This window comes from Suricata suricatta, chromosome 8, assembly GCF_006229205.1.
Source record: "Suricata suricatta isolate VVHF042 chromosome 8, meerkat_22Aug2017_6uvM2_HiC, whole genome shotgun sequence".
NCBI lineage: Eukaryota > Metazoa > Chordata > Mammalia > Carnivora > Herpestidae > Suricata > Suricata suricatta.
The window spans coordinates 4,037,705-4,061,019 of record NC_043707.1 but is presented as its reverse complement, the minus strand read 5'-3'; the positions used below and the strand labels follow the sequence as shown (position 1 = coordinate 4,061,019).

General features: G+C 46.7%; 1 protein-coding gene across 1 annotated transcript in view; it reads right to left on the bottom strand.

The window, feature by feature from the left end:
* Positions 1 to 20,711, bottom strand: part of LOC115300045 — a 277,103-nt gene extending 256,392 nt beyond the window's left edge. Inside the window, exon 1 of the mRNA XM_029949629.1 lies at positions 20,474 to 20,711. Within this exon, the coding sequence (XP_029805489.1) occupies positions 20,474 to 20,680 (207 nt within the window). The 5' untranslated portion in view covers positions 20,681 to 20,711. The remainder of the gene's footprint in view (positions 1 to 20,473) is intronic.
* Positions 20,712 to 23,315: the final 2,604 nt, after the last annotated feature.

Genomic DNA, 23,315 nt, shown 5'->3' with positions numbered 1-23,315 from the left:
GCTGTTTTCAAGCTATAATGGCTGAGGAGCTGTAACAGAGACTGGATGAAGCCTGAAATATTACCATTTTTTTAAGTTTTCTATTACCTAGTCTAAGGCTTAGGTTCTAAGTTAATCGTGTTACTCAAATCCCCCTTGGCCCTGGTTTTTTTACGGCTGGTCCTGAGACTCCATTCAGACCATTCTACTGAGGGACTTCCCTCCTCCACTTCCTGTCAGCCCAGGACTGATGTGGCTGAGATGTCGGAACTCTGCTGGAATTTGCTGGTAGAGACTTGAGAATAGAAATATACAAGGAGACTCTTTGCTCCTTCATTCTTGCCTTTGGGTGCTGTCATGTAAGGACTTCATATTTGGATTGTGGCAGCCTCGTGACCATAAGGAGAAAGGCAAGAGCATCACAGAAAAGCCAACAAGAAACTCGTTGTCTCAAGCTCTTCATTTAGCAAACCATGGAACTGGTTGACTTGGTCTTGTATATGAGACAATGAACCCCTGTTGTACAAGATGTGTGGCTGGTCACTTGTTGGCTGGCATTGCCAAAGGCAGGTCTTACCTGCCCCAAAAAGCCTAGAGTCTGTGCAAGGGACCAAAGAGGTAAACCCCACCACCAAAATTTAGGCAAAGCAACCCATCCACTAATACATGAACTTCTCCTAATAGAGTAGGCATTTCCTGTCTTGCCAACCAGATCAACTTGTCCTCTCACAAAAGGGGTGGGGAGAAGCATGGAAGATCCTGTCTCTGCTCATGCCTGAGAAGTCAGAGGTGACACTGGACCTTCCTTCCTCTATGGACCAAAGAAAGAAAATCGAGGACAATGCAAGGCAAGAGAGATTCAGCAATGGAAGTGGTATTTATGGGGATTTGGTCTGTGGACCCAAATGAAAGTGCATTCCTAGACATTAGGTTTAAGAATGGAAACTTGGAGTCATGTCTGCTAGCATTCTTCTTCCCTCCAAATCAGAGGGAAGAAATGTTGCTCTACCACGCCTGGGTATAAGAAATGTCACATTCCTATTTCTGTAACTCCAGTTAAATCTTCTCTGAGTCCTCATATGCCTGGCAGGTGGGGAATTCAATCTTGTCATTATTGGGGCTTCCTTCCCTCCTCCATGAGTTTACATAAGAAGTCTAAGCTTACACATTGTTGGAAAACCAGACAGGAACTAGGTCCCTGGAGGTCACCATTATTGCAGCTGCTCCCAATCTGTTAACCTTTTGGGGGCCATCTGCTATAAGAGGACCCTCATATGGTCATTCTACTGACCACAGGTGTGGCCACAGGGGCCTTGCTGTAGTACATCTCCACCATACACACAAACTCCAAAATGTCTTCTCTAAATCTCTGCTTCCTCTAAGACCAAGCCACTCCTACTTTTTTATCCCTAAACACAATGCCAGCTGGTCTCCATCACTCCAAACTTTGGCAAAGACTCAGCTAAATCTTCAATGGACCTCAGACACCAAAGCTCTTCACCTTTTCTCTTCAAGGAGACAATGTGGGGATATCTGAGATCTTCTTCTGAAGATCTATGATGTCCACTCATTTGGGGGATGGGGGGTGCTGAGAGTGGGAACCACCCTCTCGTATTCAACTGTTGTGTTTATCTTGCTCACCACTATATCCTCAGTGCTTGGCACATAGTTGGTGCTATTAAGGCTGGCACATAGTAGGTGCTGTTACTGTCTGTTGAACTGAACTCTTAAAGTTGAAGCCAGCAGCAGAAACCTGCCAAAGCAACAGGATAGAAAACCAACCAATAACAACAACAACAAAATTCAAGCAATCATAGCTTTGAGCTCTAACACACAGGGCACCAGCCCAAGTTTGGGCGATTTTAATACAATAGCCATTTTGTCTCCAAACAAATTGGCATCAGCTCCAGAAGGCTCCCTCTGACTCAAAAGAGGCCAGTTGCTTTTTCTTGAAGGGTGCAGCATTCCTCCCCAGGGTTGCAAAGGAGCAATATCCACCCCACTACCACCAGCCGAGGACTGCAGCCAGGTGCTTAGGGTTTGATGCTTAATTATTATATCTTAGAAGGAAAAACAAAATACATCCACATCAGTCTATAGTTATCGTCACTTTCTGAGGCCAGATCCCATTTGTGGAATCTTTTGAGTGACAACAACAAAATAAAGGGACAAGAACTCAGAGTCCCCAGAGGTAACCAGGAAGGAGGAGATAGGTAGAAAAATGCAAGTGTGAAGCAAAGTGAGAGGTCAATGAGTTGACCAAGACCAAGTAGGGAGTGATGTGGCTCTCTCCATGTCCCCAAATCTCAAATAAAGTCAACAAAAACCATCAATTCTTGGTGTGAATGGTTTACATTTGTGGAAATCAAAGCAGGAACCAAGATCCTGGTCAGCAGAGGGGGTGGATAGAGACAGCAAACATGGACTCAAGTGCCCAGGAGGCTTGAGTGGCCCTGAGATACTGAGCCATCACCCCAATCTCATCATAAATGTAGGGGAGGGATTGAGACATCCATGCACCACAGAATTTGTGGGCTTGAGTGCATTGGTTCCTTAGTCAATGCCCCTGGTGCATCTCCCAGATTCACCCCCTTTCTACTGGGGCCTTCAAAAAGATACAGCACTAAAACTTCAGTTCCTCATCTCTAAAGGAGAGGTCATATTATATACCTTATCAGGAAGTTATTGTGAGATTAAGAGCTGATGAGAGTAAAGGTGTTTAGTACAGCAGGCTCTCTATAAATATGAGCCATCTCCACCTAGACCCCTAGATCTCAGAGGACAGAGGGATTCCCAAGGACAGAGTTGGCGCCAAAATCAAGCTGAGGAGTAGAATCCCTTGGGGATACTCAAGCCCTGCCCAAGATCTAATGAGTCAGAATCACTGAAGGCAGGACTCAGGAATCTATATTTTTAAAGCCCATTAAGTGATCAATAGAAATGCAACTTGCACTCTTTTTTCTACATTTCTACTATATTTTTTAACATTTCAATCATTTTTAATATGTTCACAGATATATACAACCATCACCAGAATCAATTTTAGAACATTTCATCACCTCAGAAAGGAGTCCCATACCCTTGTATCTGGGTGGCTCAGTTGGTTAACCATCTGACTTCAGCTCAGGTCATGATCTCACAGTTGGTGGGTTCAAGCCCTACATTGGGCTATTTGCTGACAACTTAGAGCCTGGAGCCTGCTTCAGATTCTGTCTCCCTCTCTCCCTGCCACACCTCCACTCGCACTCTATCTCTCTCTCTGTCTCTCAAAAAGAAATATTTTTTAAAAAGAAGTCCCATACCCTTTAGCTATCACCCCATACCATTCCCCCACCCTAGCCATAAGCAACCACTAATCTACTTTCTGTCTCTGTATATTTCTGTATTTTAGACTTTCATATTAATGAAATCATATAATACATGATCTTTTTGTGTGTGGCTTCTTTCAGCATAATGTTTTCATGGTCCATCTATGATGTACCAAATATCAGAACTTCACTCCTTTTTATGGCCAAGTAATATTCCACTGTGTGGCTATACCACATTTTGTTATCTATTCATCTGTTGGTGGGCATTTGAATTATGTCTATCTTTTGGTTATTATAATAATACTACTCTAAACATTCATGCATAAGTTTTTATACAGACCCCTATCTTCATTTCTGCATCAACTTATCTCCAAGGAAGATATACAAATGGCCAACAATATATGAAAAGATGCTCAACATCATTTGCCATTGGAAAAATGAAAATTAAAACCACAGATACCACTTCATACTTACTAGAATGACTAGAATCATACCTACTAGGATAACTACACCACAAAAGGTGTTGGTGAGGATGCAAAGAAAGTGGAACACTCATACACTGCTGGTGGGAATGTCAAATGGTGCAACCACTGAGGAAATAGCATGGGAGCTAAATACTGAGGTACCATATGACCCAGCAATTCCACCCCTAGGTATAGACCAACTTGGATGCTTTTAATCTGTGGGAAATGAAAATATTGATACTTAGCAAGAACAAAGAGAGGGAAAGAGAGAAATAGGACTTAGAAACAGCCTTCACAACAGGATGGTTGTGAAGTGGATTCCATGTCTCAATCATCCTTTTATCCTCCTCTCTTGGCAAGTTTTAGGCACACAGTGGTATCGTACATATTTGTTGAATAAACAGGAGACAGATGGCAACCAGGAGTTCCAGAAGTGCAGTCAGGATTCCAGAAACTGTAGGTAGCTCCCTCCAAGACACTGTGGCCAAATTCTCAGTCTCAGTCTGATTTCTCCATCTCAACTCAAACCCTATGCGTAGTCCTTGTTATTAACTAATGTTTATATGGACACAGGTGTGTGCCAGAGCATGAGTTGTGTGGACTGCACAGAGTCCAGCAAATCCATTTAGAAATCTCCATGCTCAGGTATTTCATTTGTATCACTCTTCCTGACTTCAGAATGAGGCCTCCTCCTCCCAAATAACTAGCAAAGCCTATTATGTGTGTATATGTGTACACACACACTCTTCTCCTAGGCTGACACTCTAAAAAGCTCACCTTGGGGGCTTTTCATGATCATCTGACAGGAGTTAAAATTAAGGTGATCAGTCTTTGTGCCAATCATTTGATTCCACAAATCATTCTTCTTATGACTGACTTTTTAATAGTTTATTGAATTATAACATACATATAGAAGTATGCACACCAAGAGTGCACCTGATAAATTTCTTACAAACTGAACATACTCATATAACCAACACCTAAATCCCGAATCAGAGCATTAAGACCCCACCCAGGATCCCCATCCCACTTTTAGTCACTATTCACCCCTGACTGCCAACCACCTCAACTTGTCTCACCTGACTCTGTGCTATACGTTAGGCAGTGATTCTCAGTTGGGGACAATTTTGTCCCCCAGAGAACATCTGGCAATGTCTGAAGACACTTTTGGTGAGGTAGGTTACTGGCCCCTAATGGGTAGAGTCCAGCGATGCTGCTAAACATGCTGCAGTGCACAGGGCAGCCCCCAACAAGGAATATATCCAGCCAAAAATGTCCACAGCATCTCAGGTGAGAAATGCTGATGTAAAGAGAGTCATACACTATCTACTCTGTGTTTGTGGTCAGTTTTAACCCTTTGATTCTAATCATTTAACAGGAAGCAAAAATGTCATATAGAGGTAGGCCACATGAAAAAAAATTCAGAGCTACCTACAAACATGGTATCTTTAAAAGTGAGGTCTGATTTCAATTCTTTCTTTTCTCATTTTGGATTGATTTTTATAAAAATGGTATCCACTGGACTCAAGAGCCTAAGATTCTCACAAAGCTGAGGTTCACACGGGAATTTTGCACACACTCACACAGGTAAACATGTCATTTACGTTCACTCATCCACAAACACACACACACACACACACCCAGAGACACACACACCACCGAAGACAGAGAGCAAGCTTCATGGTCCCATGAAAAGCAGAAACACACTGTTCATTCCACAGAGGCATTTATTTGTTTAATTCAGACTGCAATGGTCAAGCTGTTGCTAAGCCCAGCTCTTGGTCTTCCCCCTCTAGGAAAGAGAGATGGATTATTTTTTTCTTTACTCAAGAATATAGATTTAAAAAACAAACACTTCTGCATCTCAAAGCAGGCTGTACTTCCTAAGCTGCACATATTGATCAGCATTTTATTGTCAATTTTCTTTTAGTTGAACTGGAAAAAAATATATCTAATTATGTCTTTAGTGACAGTTGGGAATCAGTCACACTAAATCCAACTGAGTGTGTTTGCGTGATTGAGGTGTTTAATTTGGGGACAAGGAAGCAGAAGCATTGGTCGTGTTTTAATGTAATTAGTACAGAATACCCCTAAAGGGTTGAAATATCACAACAGCACAAAGCTCATTCTGAAGCAAGAAGGGATTCTACCTCTGGAATTGAGTCAGGCAGGTTTGTAGCCGTATGCACCATTTAAGCCCTAACGTTTTATCAATGTCTCTTCAAGAGCCCATGGAATATAGAATAGGAAAGACTGAAATACTCCAAGTCTTGGCTATGCTTCTATAAAGGGAAATAACCTGGCCTTGTAGATATCTCACACTGTGATTCTCGAAGCTCTTGGTTCCCAGATTTTTAAATTTCATAAACCAGTAAAGTATTTTTTTAATTTGCGAACCAACATAATGTTGAGGGGGTAAAACAGGACTTTTGTAAACTATATATATGAAATTGGTAGTTTACAAAACATATATGTGGAAAAGATATATATTAAGAAATATATATTTTTATGTATATGTGCATGCATATATATACATATATCTATATATATGTATCACCATAATCAGTCAAGCTAGATTAAGTTTTGCTGCAATAACAAACAAGTCCAAAGTATTTGTTTTCCTCACTCATGCTACACATGCACTGCATGTCAAGGAGCAAGGGGTGGAGGGGCTCTGCTGCCACCTTGAACTTATGCTAGGGCCTAAGCTAATGGAAGTTCCATCACCCGTCAGGGCAGCAGAGGGAAGATGGTGCTGAAAAACCATGCACTAGGAATTAATTTCTCCAGCCCAAAGGTGATACACTAGTTTTTGTTCAGTAGATGAAGTACCTTCATCCCCAGACTTAATCCTAGTTATTTACATACACTTTTACAGGGGATCTGACAGCACCCAGTTAGCTGAGAAAGACACTGAAGCATTTCCCAGGAAGGCTTTCGGCAGCTCTGTCCATCCATAACCTTGCTCCCTCCCAGGGCAAGGCCTCTGCTTAAGCTGAACTGCCTTCCATTAGAGTAAATCACATTGACTCACAGCAAATGCAGATGAAGGACAAAAAGGTTCTTTTGACAAAGACACAGCTCATACTCGCTCGCTCGCACGCTCGCTCTCTCTCTCTCTCTCTCTCTTTCTCTCTCTCTCTCTCACTCACTCACACACACACACACACACACACACACACCCCTCAAGGCTGACTTCATTCAGCAAATAGTGCCACTCCATTGAGCACCTGGAAATGTTGGTTCATTGATGCAAACACGAGCAAGAGATGACCCTGACGTCAAGGAGCTTACAGTCCAAAGGTACGGAATAGACTTTGGCACAAGTGAGGGTAATACAAGATGGAGAAAAAGAGCCAAACTTGAAATATGAGCAAAGTATGCACTGAGGACTGTTTCCCAAACTGGGTCCCTGAGCCAGAGCCAGGCCAACCAAATGAGACTCTCCTGAAGCTTTTGTAAACACAGATCCCAGTCGAGCCCCTAAACACCAGTACTTCTGGAAGACAGCCCCAGGAATTGGTGTATTTAATAAATACTCTTCTGCACATGATTCCAATGCTCCTAAGGATTGGGGAAACATGGAACTATGGGAAACACCAAAGCAGGCACTACAATAAACCCATAAATGTTGACGACTGTGCTGACCACTGTGTCAGCATCGTGTGTGTGTGCTCCCAATACTTCGGAGTAACCCTGCAGTCCTGTGGGACTGACGGTGGGCTTTGCTGGTCTCAGAGCCGAGCACCTTAAACACTCGAATCCTGCCCCGCTGATCACTCTCCCCAAACAGAAGCCAGGTAGGAGTCCTCTTCTGAGTTTTAGTACAATGTCTCCTATTTTCCAAGGCCACTTGGAAATTGTTAAATAACCTGCTCAGTTCTCAAAGCTTGTAACCATCAAATTTTGGGGTTCAAACCCAAATCTGTCTGACTCCAGAGACGTTTACACTTGCTTCACCACTGGAGCCATCCTGGTTGTGGAAAATACCCGACATCCACTTTTGTTTTCAGATGCTGTCTAAGGAACCTCTGCGAGTATTTAGGTGAGGGCTGTTTCTGAAAGAACCTACGCGGTCAGGGAGCCAGGAGTCCCGGGTCCTAGTCCTGCTTCTGCACCTGCCTTCGTTCTCTCGTGTAAAACAGCAACAACAATCTTGACAAACTCCCTCCCCCAGCACAGACACGGCAGAAGGGTTGACTCCACTGGTTTTTTGAATAGATGGTTTCAGGGTCAACAATGATTTCACAGGATAGAAAATATCACAGTCACAGAACACTCTGCATTCAAATGGAATGTTTTCATTTTCAAAGGGCCCTTGCTGGCCGTCTAATCTTATCTTCCTGACAGTCCCAGGGGAGAGGCACGCTTGGTATTCCTGACCTCACTCTGCAGACAGGAGCCTAGGCACAGCCCTCCCAGATGCCACAGAGGGAGTGTGATGACAGGTGAAGGCCACTGTCGTTGCCAGCCCCTCCCCCTACCTAGTAGCCACTCCCAGATCTTGTGGACTTCTAGTAGAGGGGACAGGAAGGCTGGGTCACTCCCCTCTGCCAGTGGGGATCAGGACCCAACACTGCAAGGCCCTGTTACTTGGCCACACACTGTCTGGGATTTCCATGCAAGATGCCAACTCCTATCTATCCCGCAAGTCTCAGCTGACACAACAAATCCTCAGAGAACATTTTCCTGAGCCCCTAGTATTGGGCCAGGGTCCCTGATAGCTGCCTAGCCTTCCCCGACTACAGAACTTATCACACTATAGGTTGTCAGGTATTCAAATACATATCTCCTTCATGCTCACCATATCATCTGCAGCAGCTGCAAAGATTAATAAGGTGAAACCTAATGTCTGTTGAGTGTGAATGATATACTTTTTATGTGGCATCTTATTTAATCCTCACTATATCTGCTATAGTAGGAACTATTAACAATCAATTATCAGATGGGAAAACTGAACCACAGAGAAGTTATACATCTTGCCAAAGACTAGCTAGGAGATGGTGAAGCTCAGTGTGAGCCCATGGAGTCAGAGAATGTGTTCTTAATCATTAGAGTCAATGCCTTCCCAGAATCTATTAGGTGGTCAATAAGTCTTTATTGAATAAATGAATGAAGGTTCAAGAAGATGGATGGATGGATGGTTGGTGGATGGATGGATAGATGGATGGAAGAATGGATGAGTGGATGGATGGGTGGGTGAGGGGACTTGCCCATGAAATAACCATCATTTTGGATAGTGCCCAGCCTCAGTCACTGCTCTCTGAACACTTCATTGACTAGGAAAGTCAAAGCTTGCTTTAATAATTAATGCAAAGTACAGCTATAACTGAAGGTTGTTGAGTTGATGACAAATTGGCAATCAATAATCAATAACTTGGCTATGTCACACTGCTGTCATTCCAGACAAGTTCCACTAAAGGATTTTTTAATCCCGCCATCAGATTAAGCAGACTCATCAAGTCTTCCCCAACCATGATGAAAAAGTGGGGGGTGGGGGGTATCCAATACTCACAGTTCACACTGACATGCTCAATCCCTTTCTCTACCTGAACCTGACCCTCAATTCTGAGACTCCTCCGGTCCTCCAGCTCAACTCTTTTGAAAAAAAAATTTTTAATGTTTATTTTTAAGAGAGAGAGAGAGGGAGACACAGAAACCAAAGCAGGCTCCAGGCTCTGAGCTGTCAGCACAGAGCCTGATGTGAGGCTCAAACTCACAAACCATGAGATCATGATCTGATCAGAGTCATATCAAAGTCAGACGCTTAACCAACTGAGCCACCCAGGCACCCTTTCCCTTATTCCAATATTTGGATTAACCCAAGCGACTACCTGCATCAGATTCCTTCACCTTTCAAGGCTTTCCTTCAGTCTCGCCTTCACCAAAGACTAGAACAGTTATTGACAAAGTTCAAGTCAACCTGTGTAAGGAATGGGTATAGGGATCAGGCCTCAGTTATGGGATTAAGTTCTAAGCCCACTTGAAGAGGGACAAGAAGGTGAACGGCTATGGATTTTGCGTAACTGAAGCTAGAGATCAGGGGGCCATGGTAGACACAGGCTAAATATGATACAAACTCTTTTCTTCAAAATTGTAAACATCCATCCTCCCACACTGATAACTGTGCTTCAAATATTACTTAGGCCTTTGCTAAGGACAAGTCCCAAAAATGGAGCCTTTTATGCAATACATTAAGAAGGCTCATAGACAGGCACGTTCCTGACACCATCTTCTGGAGGACTTTTGGGATTCTGGTTATATGTGTTCTGTGTGTTCTTTATCACTTCTGCTGCTGGAAAGCTGCCAACGTGAAGTGGTTAACAGTTTGTGCCCAGAGACCAAGCCAGTGGATTCTAATCCAGCCCCACCTTTAAGTGACTATATAACAAAAGGCAAATTATGCGATATTCCTAATCCTCCATTTCCTCATCTATAAAATGGGTATACTTCATTCATTAATCGAATTCTACCTGAGTATATGCTAAACACCAGAGACAATGGGAATCATGAACAAGCATGGCCCCTACCCACATTGTGATTATAGTGTAGGTAATTTATTCATCAAACAATCACACCCAAAGAAATAAGTGGCTATAGCTGGGCTTGGACCTACAACAGAAAGATATCTGATATTATGAGAAGCGATATCAAGAATTTGCTGTGACTGAGTCTGTATGGCCAGGTTTCCCTGAGACAGTGGTAAGTTAGCTTACAGATGAGATGTTTACCAGGTGAAGGATAGGGAGAAAGAGTTTCTAGACAGAGAGAGCAGGATGTGCCAAGGCACTGTGGCAGAAAAGAGTATTACAAATACAGAAGCTTTAAAGAGACTAGAGAGAGCAAGTAAACATGCAAATAATCATAGCACCAGACTCACAGAAAGGTTTAGGAAACTGAGACCCTATCTATAACAAATTCAGTAAATGACTAAACTGTAATTTCTTCTAAAACAGGAAGGATAAGATTCGTCGGTGGTATTTCTCATGAAAGGCTCCTCTGAACTCAGAGGCCATGTTGAGCATCCTCCTTGACAGCCCACCCCCACCCAACTGGACACAAATGCACCCTCAGGCTTGTGCTACCTGGGGAAGGGCCCAGAATGATGTCAGTCAAGATCAAATACCAAGAACCACACAGAATTTGCAAAAGGGAAGGAAGCAGCTTTCAAAACTGTGGTTGGTTTCTACTGAGAGTCTTTCAGATGGAAATTAAGCAGCTCTTCACCAGCGCCGGAGAGAAGAGCCTCTTGCCGCCTGAGAGAAAGAGCTGATGAATCAGGCACACTGGCGGATCAGTCAGCCTGCGAGTGTGAACAAGTTTATGGTGGAAATGAAGGGCTTTATTTGTTTGGCAAAACACGATGTGGTTTAATCGCCAGGAGGGGGGAGTGTCTAAAGCAGCGACACAGCGGCTGTTGGCCCGGGTTTTCTGGAAGGGGGAGGCGGTGAAGATCAGGGCTTCCGTTTCATCCACAGCCCCCTTACGGAGGGAGCTGGGGAAAGCTTTGCAGCCATCTGCGCACTGTTTGCATCTCATCTGGGCAGCTGTGCTCCAAACCAGGGTGGATGGGGCAGCCCTTGCCCCTGTGTTTGTAGAGAGATGGGCGGGAAACCAGCAGAGGTGATAGAGGACAGATGCTAGGGAGCACTGCCCAGGCCTGGGGGCTGGAGTATCCAACCCATCCACCTCTAGGCCACTAAAGCAGCCCAGAAGGGTCTTCTCAATTGGTCCCCATTCTTGTGCTTACAGACAATCCTTCATATGGAGACACACCAACACACACTGTCAACCCACATACTGAATTGCCAGATGTAGCAAGTAAAAAGGCAGGACACCAGTTAAACTTGAATTTCAGATACACAATGAATTGGTTTTACGTCCCAAATGTTGCAATGGGATATACCTATACTAAAAAAAATTGTTAACTGAAACTCAAGTTTAACTGGCAACCCTAGTTCCACACAAACACAACTTAAGACTTGGAAACTCATACACACACGCACATGGGCATGAGTCTTGCAGTATCCATAATGAAAGAGAAAAAGCAAGGGCCAAAATGGGGGTCCCCCCCATCTCCCCATTTTTTGTCCCTGGGCTCAGAACAAGCCGAGTCCCTGCCAACCTGGAACAAGTTGGGAACAGAGATGCCATGATACAGAAGGATGCTGACCAGCACCTGCCCAGTCCTGGCTTCTGGGCTCTGGCCTGAAAGGCACAGCAGACTCCTGCAGGCCTCAGCAAGTATGGGTAAGGGGCAGGGGCCTCTAAGATGGAAGAGTCATCTTGGAGTCCTCCATCTGGGGACCTAGTGGGAGCCTCGTTTCCTTTGGTCTGCTCCTCTGCCTCTGCCCCAGTCTTGGTCCCTGCCACTCAGTCACTGGCAGAGGATTTTCTAAGGCCCTGGCACTAGACTTGGTACTGAAGACACAGCCCCTGGTCAAGCCACAGCCTGGCTTGCTGTACACTCAGCAATGACCCCCAGCACTTGCTGAGTGTGCAGAACAAACCACGTGTGTGGAAGTGGTGGTTACTTCACTGAGTCCTTCCAGCAGCCCAGGGAGGCAGCCATTATTATTAAACTATTATGCATTTACCTTAGAGGAAACTGAGGCCAGAGAGCTAAAACAGTTTGCTCAAGCACACAGGTGGTGGGTAGCAAGGCCTGAAGGAGACAAATGCTAACTTTGGAACTTGCAGTAACATCACCAAGAATGTTTGGGAAAGGGAACTTTCCCTCTGGGGCGAGGCCACCTGCTAGAGCCGGAAGTCAGAATGCCTGCTAAGGGTGGTACCAGGGTGTGGACTGACCTAGATGAAAGTGAGACAGAGGATGCCATTCTGACCAATGCTCTTACACTTTGGAGAATGGTCCCTGTGGAGGATGGTACCATGTGGAGAATTGGGGAGCTGGCAGAGGGGGAACATACTTAACCAGGATACAAATTCAGCACACATCACCCTCTGATCAGATATCCTGTTCCTAGGAACATCTTACAAAAACACAGGCACAGAGCATCAAGTGATGTGTGCTGGAATATTCATCACAACACCGCTTGCTATAGGGAAGAAGCAAAAGCCGTTCAGAGACCTACCAGTACTGAGCTAGCTAAAGAAAGTAGTGTGCGTGCACACAGCACAATAACTGCCTTGAAAGGAAGGTGGAGTCCAGGTTCCAACATGAAATGAGGTCAAAGATACATATCATTGGGTTAAAAGGAGGCTCTTCCAAACAATAAATAGAGCATGATCCCATGTTTATTTTAAAAAGATTAAAATTAAACAATTTAGGAGCACCTGGGTGGTTCAGTCAGTTAAGCGTCCAACTCTTGATTTTGGCCCAGGTCGTGATCTCACGGTTTGTGGAATCAAGCCCCGTGTCAGGTTCTGCATTGACAGCACGGAACCTGCTTGGGATTCTCTCTCCCTTTCTCTCTGCCCCTCCCTACCCACCCTCTCTCCCTCAAAAGAAATAAACTTTTTTTAAAAATTAAACAATTCATGTGCAGATATGGATGCCTGCATATACACAGAGGAAGGTAGGGAAGGATATACCTCAACCCCTCCCAGGGTTACTTCTGAGAAGCAAGATTGAAGAAAAACAGATAAAGGAGGAGTTCTGCTTTTGGTTTTATATATAATGGTATTGTTTAAATTCTTTACAATGAGCAAATAATAATTTGTAGTTTTAATAAGCAGAACAAAACCCAAAAATTATATTCAGACCACATACACTCTTTTGCCCAGCCTGGTTCTTGCACACCAGGGCTTACAACTCCATCAGGTTGGCACAAAATACAGAAGCAAAAAGCAAAATTAAGAGGTCATAGATTTTCTCTCCCAGGTTTTCCAGTTCAAGGCAACAGGTTTTCAAGTCTTCTTATCCAAACACACAAGACACAAGCCCCAAAGCAAAGGCATAAGCCTTGTCCAGGTTTCTCTAGGCTGGAGGTCTGAGATGCAAGGCAGGTCTACACATGGTCGGAGATGGAGGTCTGGACAGGAGGAGGCACAGAGCCAAGAAAACCCTCGGGGAAGCCCCTGCATTCCCCAAACGCCATTGGAACCCAGAGCTTCTCAGAGCCCCCCACAAGTCTTCTATGACACCCTGGAACACAGAGACAGGAGCCAGAGAGACAGAAAACAAGCAAATTTCATAAAGTCCCCCCACACCTCGACCATGCTAAAGCTGTCTGCCCTACTCTGTTTTCTGAAATCCCAGTTTTCCCCTTTGTGTCTTCAGGGTCCTTGCTCTGCAGCCCAGCTCTTCTCTTCGCCTCTACCAGCGTTTTGGATCCTCTTTCCAGCAGCTTTTCTCAGGCTCTGGAGCTGCACTCTCAGACCCCCAGCCTGCCTGGAACCCCCACTCTCCAGTTGGTGAGGTACAGGGGGTCAGATGCAACCAAGATTCTCTGGAGAAGCAAACACAGGAGCCCTGTGGGCTGTGAGTATCCTGACAACTTCCTGCTTGGGCTGAAAAGGAGGGAAATGGCCAACCCCTCCATGGAACCGCCCAAGACGACAGGGCTCTCAGCAGCCTCTTGAGACCAGTGCTGATGGTGAGAAGCCCTGTCACCTCCACATACAGTTGCCTGCAAGGAAGACCATGCAGGAAGCTGTATGTTGCTCAGAGAAAAGAAGGAAATTAAATGCACCATCTGCTTATTAGTGAGGGGTTTTGAGGCAGACGCTTAAATACGCATGCCCAGACATTATAAAATTTGGGGGGGTGTTAATTTCAATAACCTGAGTCCTTGTGCTTGCAAAAAAAATCATTTTTTCCCTCTTTTTCTCAATCTTTTTTCTCTCTTCTTAGAGATTTGGAAGCTCTGTAACCCAGACTCACAGCACCAAGATGGCTGATCTCACTGGATTTGGGCAGCTGTGCAAAGTGGGACACCAAACACTTGCTAAGGACTCATCTGAGGAAAATGCTTAAGAGGGGAAAAGTCGCTATTCCCCACCCCCCACCTCTGTCTCCACCATCCAATAACTGTATGACCCTCGCCTCCTACCCTGCCACAGGGGTGAGGAAAGCTCACTCAGAACTCCAGTCCTGCCCCTGACACCAAAGACCAGTAAAGTTGAGAGTGGGGGACCTGTCACCCGCTCCATTGGAGTCCCACAAATTGAGCACTTTTTGTGCAACTCCTCCTCAGAGCTGCACACATTTCAAGAGCAGCTGTACTTATAAACCTCATGGGACACCATGAGGATGCAAAGCCCCTTAACCTGAGGCTGTCAGGGTAAATATTTTTGGTTTTGTGAGCCATACAACCTCCCAACTATTCAACTCTCCCATTGGAGCAGGAAAGCAGCCATAGACCATGTACATCAATAGGTGTGGCTGTGTGCCAATAAAACTTTATTCACAATCATAAGGAAAGGGCCACCTTTTGCCCATAGACCAGAGTCTGTCCCCACCACTGGAGTAGGGTCTCCAAGAGAAAAGGAACTGAACCATCTTATAGACCAGCATGTAGACCAACACCTGGCACAGAGGAGCTGCTCAAATACCTAGGCAAGGAACAAAAAAGAGCAAATGGCCCTCAGTATTGAAAGGTGAAGGTCTCCTAATGGCACCATCTTGTGCCAAGGAACACTGCCAGGGCAGGACTCTCCACCAAGGCTGGGTCCTTGTCCAAGGTAAAGTGAAAAAGTGACAGCTCAGTGTTGCAAGGAGGATAGAATTCGCGCATACAAACTATAGTTTTGCAACAGTCAAGACCATGAGTGTCCCCTGCTTCAGTGCACGCACCCCAGACTCAAGGTAAATCCTGGTACTCTGCCCCCCACAACCAGCCCTCATTAAAGTTCCCTCATGCTCATGAGCATGACATATTAAATCCAGCAGGCTCTCTTCAATACAACCAACCCTCACCCTTTCCCCTTGTCTGTGGAGCCACATGTCCTCTGCCTGCTGCTCCTCTGACCCCTCTCTTGGATTTTTCTCCTCATCAAGATTTCCTTGGGCTTGTACCAAACCCCTTCCTCTTGTCACTCCACTCACTGCCCAGTCAACTCTAGGTGTCCCCATGGCCTCGAGTACCATCTACACCGATGAGTCTCGAGTCCAAATCTCCAGTCCCAGACCTGTCTATCCTGTTAGACATGGTCACCTGGGTCTGAAAGCAACCTCAGCCAAAGTCCAAAACCAAATTCATAATCTTCCCTGCCATTCTGGAAATCAACCTGACCCTGCCTCTTTCCCATTGCCCTACGAAATACATATTTATGTCTTTAGTGTATCTCATAAGCTTTCTTCTGTTCAGGCACACAACTCCACTCACTACCATCGCCACCATCCCAGCCACCACATCCCTGACATAGACCCTTGTCCCAGCCCCCAAACTGGTCTCTCTCCTGCTCCTTCAGCTCCAAATCATGTTCTAGAGAACACAAAAGAACAACAAACATCTCAGTGAAATGAAAAGGATCAGGAGGACATCATCCCAGGTCTGTGTCTTTCCAGCTGAGAAGCCCAAGCCAAGCTCTGGTTAGCCAGCAGTGGGGTTAAATGTTTCTGAAATGATTTTAGCTAACGGCTACACAGCTCACAATCCAGAACTACTGAAGGCACAGAAGCATCCGCCTCCCCAGAGGAATCTGAACCACCCAGTGTGTGGTCTGTACCTCTCTGTTCTAGCAGAAAGGAATGCCTTTCATGCCTTTTGCCTCCTCGGAGGACCCTCCACCAAACTGTACCCCACCTGGCCCTTGGAGGATGAGAGAACCTCCTACGATTTCTCACTTCCACACCGCAGTCCTCAGAAGCTTGCCTCACAAATTCTAGGAGAGCCCATGCAGAACTGTGTTTCGTTGGGTGGCCATGTCTTCATGTCAGCTTGAGATATTGTTGCCAAGGAAATATCTATATCTCAGCAGAGAGAGCGTCAGCCCTGTGGAGTCCAGCTGTGCTCAAATGGGAATCCAGAAACCCAGATGCTGGTCCAAAAGCTCTGTCGTGGTGAGCCAGCTTCGGAATTCTCCAGCGTGGGAGCAAACTGAGTGCCACGTGCTCTGACTGCCCACACCCCTGCCTCCTGGAACCCTGGACCCAGAGAACCAAGGATGAAACTGAAGGGAAACCAGTGAGTTCCATGTGGCAAGCAGAGATGCTCCACGAATCCAGTCTGAGGTTTTGGTGGATGATGTTCCTCCCTCACACCTCACCAAATGGATAAGGGGATGGGAGACAGAGTCTGACTCACCCAAATAAGTAAAAATGGAATTGACCATTTGTTTTGTGCTCTGCTAAACCTTTTCTGTTTACTATCTTGTAACTGTATCAAATGCCCACATAACCTTCCACTGAGGTTCTAACTCACTATCTACATTTTTAAGATGAGGAAGCTGAGGCCCATAAAGATTGAGTAAATTTCACATAGCTCATAGGTGGTACAGCAAGGACCCAAACTTAACACCTACTCTCTGAAGCGGTTTTGCAAGTGTAGACCAGGGGCTCTCAGACAAGTACTTCATCTGCCTCCTCCCCAGGCCCTAGACATTTGGCAGTGTCTGGGGACATGTTTGGTTGTCACACTGGTGATGGAGAGGCAGTGTTAATGGCATCCAGTGGCTCCCCACAACACAGAATGATCTGGCTCCAAATGTCACTAATGCCAAAGTTGAGACATTCAAGTGCGGACCATCACCAGGGAGCTGGGAGAGACCTGCAGTCTGGACTCTCCTCCGTAGGGGCCCCTGAGAATGATAACCTTGCCACTCTGGTCTCAATCCTGGGGACTCTTGATTCGGATTCCATCAGGGGATTTCAGCTCTGCCCAGCACAACCCACAAGTCTATGCCAAGCTTCCTGCTCTTGAGAAACGCTGAACAAACAACTACGGTTGATAACCAATTACCTAGAAGAGACCCTTCTCTCCCCCCAGGAAGAGTTGCAGGCCAGACTCACCCTGGAGTCACTTTAAAGGAGTCAAATAAGGACTCTGGGAAGATTGGTTCTTTGATATTTTCACAGCAGCACTGGTCCTGAGGGGGGCAAAAGGAGTCTGTGAAACTTCTGATCTCTGGTGGGGGATCAGCCCTCATAGGCATATACCCTCCTCTGGCTGTACCTCCAGCAGGGCTCTGCACTGAGATGGCTCCTGGGGTCCCATTTTATCTCCTAAAAGCACTCCATAGCAACCACCAGAGGAAGCAACCCCTCCCCCCACCCTGGCTTAAAGGTAAGAGCCAAGCCTGGGAGCCACTTTGAGGGACACCAGTCACATGTGAACCTCAGCCATCCAAAGCTCCAGACCCAGTGAAAGGAAAGGGCATTTTATCCTTTAGAAACATCTAGATACAACATGGACAGGGAGGTGATATCCATGCAGCTTCTGCAGAGAAAAGCCCAAAATGATCTGCACCTAAAAATAATCTGCTATTAAAGAACAAGGATGTTTTTGACATTTTAGCCAAGCTAATGGTCTACACAGACAAAGATTTCATGAAAAAGCATTCCGTCCTTCTTGCTCCATTTGGATGTGGTCTGTGAGTGAAAAAATGGGCTCTCCCCCTCAAAGAAATAGCTGCTGCTCTGGCACCAGCCCGAAACTGCTTCCTGGGTTCTTTAAAGAGAATATTCCTATAGAAACTACAAAGGAGGAGAAATCTATCTGACAGGTATTCTGGACACCACGGGCTTGGCCAATCTTTAAACTTGAAAACCAAGACACCATCACTGCCAAGGGCCACTTCCACCAGAAGATGCAGGTGCCTCAAAAGGAGAAAACTGTACTCAGGGCTCAGGAAACAAGGACAGTTTCTGTCTGGTTATGACATAATCCTTTAACCATGGGATCCCCATTTCTCTTTGTGAAACAAAAAGTTCAATAGGGTTTCTGCCTTTTAAAAAAACTTCATCACCTGCACACAATTTGTTAACCCTCAGAAAGCATTTAATGTGGAAATTCTGGCCAAACACCCTCACCTTCTGTGATGCACCCCCAGAACTAAAGATGACAGAAAGCAAGCTGCATCAAGTGCATTTCAATACCAAACCACATTTACTGAGCACATACTATGTGTCAGGCTCAATGCTAACTAAGTGCTTTCTATGGATAATCTTTACTTAATCTCAGGGATAATAACCCCATGAATGAAAGCCTGCTAACATACCCATTTCACCAGTGAGGACACTAAGGCTCAGAGAGGTTAAGTGATTCACTCTGAGTCACCCAGCAAAGGAAGGTCAGAGCCAGGATTCAAACCCACATTCCTAAGCATCCCACCACACTTGGGTCACTTCCTTCCATTCTCACATCCTGGCCTTTGGCAAAGTCCCAAGCAATGAAGGAAGTGATAGTTAGAGAGAGGGGCTTCTAACAGTTTAAGTTTCAGCAGTGCACTGCCCCACAATCATGTTTCTGACCAGGGCCTCTCCTCTCCCCACACTGCGACACATCCCTCTCACTCTTTCCGTGATGTGTCCCAATAAACCTTCCATAAGGTTCTCTCCTGGCGTGTCAGAGAGAAATTCACCTGGTTCTGGTGTCCAAGTGGCCCACGATCTGAACACAGTCACAATCATTGGGAGGTTAGGTCTCTGAAGCAGTGCCTGGGAGCAGCCCCTCGCTGGGTCGGCTGGGCTTTGATGCAGCCAGGTGAACGGAGGCAGGCAGCAGCTGCCTACGTGGATTTGGGAGAAAGAAGGGGAACTCTCTCACAGGGCTCACTAGCTACTAATCAAATTTAAGACAGGCTCAGCCAAGCAAATGGTCAAGAATAAAAATATTTGGAAGAAACAAAAAGGTCAACCCCATTATCCATTAAACACTCTCAAGGTGGCAGCCCTTGCCATGGGGACAGCTATCCAGCCAACCCTCATCTGTCCTCCCGACTCATGCGTTCCCCAAATGTAAGGTCAACCAGGTCACAACTGGAAGACTCAAGAGACGAAGCAGAAAGCAGAACCAGGAGGTCAAGCTGGGCACCAAGCTCCATCCCACACATGCCTAGTGACTCACGCTCGTAACCATGCACATATGCAACAAAACAGCCTCACGGACACCCTCAGGCAGCAGGGACCACAGCCAGGAAGCACCCAAGGGGATACACAGAACTTTGCCTCATGGTCCCTCTCTGAAAGGCTAAGGAGAGGAGACTGACTTTGGGGATGGAAGGCACTTGCCTTATCTCTCAACTCTCACTGCCCAACCGGAATGGGGAACAATGACAGGAAGATGCAGGGCAGGTGAGGGGCAGGGTGAGCTGCTGCCAGCCCACAAGCTGACAGAGCAGGGTCTCACACAACCTATGCTGGGGCACTTCCCACACAAGCCCCTTACCAGGGGAGAGAAACACACACCCCAGTAAAGTCCCAGAAAGACACCCAAACAGCACTGCCCAGGAGGGAGGTGCAGGGTGAGGGCTGCTCCTCCTCCTCCTCCCCCTCACCTCCTCCCCGTTCTGGGGACCCCCAGGGCACAGGGCTTCCTCTTCCCCTCTTGGGCCAACCGCAGAATCCACGGGTCTCCCAGCCAGATACGACAACGGCGTGGGAGAATCAGCAAGTCGATGCCACATAAACAAGAAGGGGGTTGCCACCAACAACCGAGCATCTAGTTTCTCAGGAGGTCCCCACGAGCTGTCACGCCGCGCCTGCCCGCAGGAGTTGCTGCCCGATTATCAACTTGGACCTGACTGCCGACGGGGAGCATCCCTGCCCACCCCACCCCACCTCTAGCCCCCGTCCCTCTGGAGCCCCCGCTCACTTACACCTCTGCCTTCACCACCTGTCTGGGTGCCGGTCTCTTCCCTGCCCAGACGTGGCGCGTCTTCTTCCTCCTGTGCTGCGCTTCCTCCCTCCAGCCCCAGCTTCAATCTCTTCTCCTCCGGAGGGGCATCCTCCTCCTCCCGCCTCTGCCGGCCATCCCTGCCTCGGAGCTTGGCCGAGTCTTCGGAGCTGCCAGAAGGGCTGGCCATGGCTCCAGGGGGCTGTGCCTGCACTTGGGGAAGAGAAAGGACCCAGCAGCCTTCCGGACCCAGCGGCCTGTCAGTGGGAGATCGGGCTTCTGAGCGCGGGCTCGGTGGGTTCGCGCGGCTCGGCTCGGAGCTGGGCTCCTCGGTGGACCACTCCTGTCTCTCTGCCGCCCCCTCCTGGCCGCTCACGCACACCGCAGGCACGCGTGGAGGAGGCCTGCGCTAGGTTCACCTGCTGGGGGCCAGACGCGCTCTGGCAAAGCACTGCCCCCAAGTTGCACCCCCATCGTCTCCCTAACCAAGGAAGGGAGGAGAAAAAGGACAGACAGACATCCGCTTCTCCAACTCCCTGCGAGGATGGACACCCTGGTCTTTGAAGTTATTCTGCATCTTGAATGATTCAAAGGAGGCTGGAAAACAGGCTGCTCAGAACAGATCAAGAGAGTAATGGGCTTAATGCAGAGACACCACCTTTCAAAACTGTGCTTACCTATCAGGGATATTTATTGGGCATCACTACGGGCCAGGCACTGCCATGTGGTAGGGAACTGTAACAGTGACCACAGCAGGCAATGTCTCTGCCCAGGTGGAGCCCAGTGCCTGTTGGGAAAGTGTCGACTGACATCACTGACATGGGGAAGGACTGCAACAGAGGACTTCTGGGAACAAGGAACCTAAAGTGAAAGAGGTTCAGAGGGTCCGGGGTGGGGAAAGGGGCAAAGGAAATGAATACTGAATGGAGATGAACAAAATGAATAGTTCTCCCAGGTGAAGGGTGTCACAGCAGAGGGAATAGCATGTGCAAAAGTCCAGAGGCCAGGATGAAGGCAGCAAGAAGCCTGTGGGGCTGCAGCGGGGTGGGTGAGGAAAGAGAAGTATGGTAGATGGAGGGGTTGCCAGGGACTAGGCATGCAAGGCCAGAACTGCAAGGCCACACCAGGTAGAGTACCACTCCAGGGACTCAGCACATCACCAGTGCTGATGGGCAAAGGATGGACTTTGAGAAATATGTTTGCAATGATGGAGTGATAAATCTAAGTGTGCCCCAACATGCTCTTAATGTCAATGTGGGACTCCCTCCTCAGCCATGCTAGTTGAACCAGGAGGTATTTTCTGGACATATTAAGTGTTAACACTGTGTCCAGGGAAGGCTGAGTGAACACCAGTTTCCTATGTTCCCTGAGCTTCCTCAACCTGCTTAGTCCTTCCCTCGCTAAGCTCCTTCAGGCATCACCGTCTCTGCTTTGTTCATGATTTTATGCTAAAAAGCTATCAAAGTGGGTGGCCCGTAGTAGGTGCTCAAGTAACATTCGTTGCATAAGGAAAGGGATCTGCTCACACCCAGGATTTTCTGCATCCTCCATCTTCCTCCTTCTTGCTCCAGCCCTTTTCTCTCTCCTCCATCCCCTCCCTCCCAACTGGCACAAATAATTCTAATAACCACAGGCAGGCTTTGAGACCCTCTTACATTACTTTCCACAATATTAATTCATCTAAACCTCACAACAACCCTGTCATTATCTCCAGTGTGCAAAGGTGGAGACCAAGGTATAAAGAGGCCCAAGGCACATGATAGTGAGAAAGGTTCCCAGTGAAATGCACTGAGATCATTAGATTCCAGATGGCAGAAGCCAAGTGGCAGCACTTCACAGACAAAAGCAAAGTGGGCATGCTTACCATGGACAGTACAGTAAAGCAGAAATCAAGATAGTCTGACACACACAGAACTCTGGCATTGGCAAGTCAGTCATGGTGCTGCTAGAAGTGGAATAGATAGAAACATACTGAGTTCTTACTGATCTGAATAAGAGTTCTAGGTCAAGTGAACAAACGTCTAATTTGAATCGTAAAAGCAGAGAGTAATTAGTCCTCAACCAGCTCCCAGACTTGAGCCAGTTTACAGACCCAGAGAGGTTTGGTCCCCTTGAGAAAGGATCTTGGTACATTGCCAAAAACTGTATAATGTTAATCTTTTTCCCAGCCTTCCTCAAAGGTACCTATGGCCTATTCCCAGAGTGATTGCTTGAGAAGAAGGGGAAAAATCAGACATTTCCAGGATCACCGGACACAGGCTCCAAACCAACATCCCTGGGATCCACAAGAGTAGGGCTTATGTAGGTCATATGACCAATAGAGTTTTAGCTCTAGTGTCTCACAGTGGACCCAGTGGGAATCCAAACCCATTCTGTGGTTATTATACAGTGATAGAGCTGGATTCAAACCTAAATTGTCCAACTGAGAGACTATGCTCTTGACCATAAAACAGTCTGACATCTCTAGGAAGAAAATATAATTCAGGATTCTGGGCTCCACACTTCCAGCTTGGCCCAGGGTCATGGTGTCAATTTGAAACTAGGCAGAAAAATTAGGGATAATCAAAAGGTCATAAGGCCTGACATCATAAGAAAGGGTACAAGTTTACCAAGAAATTTTCCAGCAACTTGAGTAGATCTGATGGTCAAGGTGAGGGAAAGGCCAGAACAAAGGTAAGCCCCTTTACCCTCAGCTGGGAAAGTGGCCAGCCTCAGGCAAAGGTAAGTCAGCATGTGCAGAAGTAAGGAGGGAAGACAGGAGGGGAAGGGCACCCACGACACGGGCTCTGAAACCTAGCCTGGCTGTGGTCAGCCAGCTCCAGACA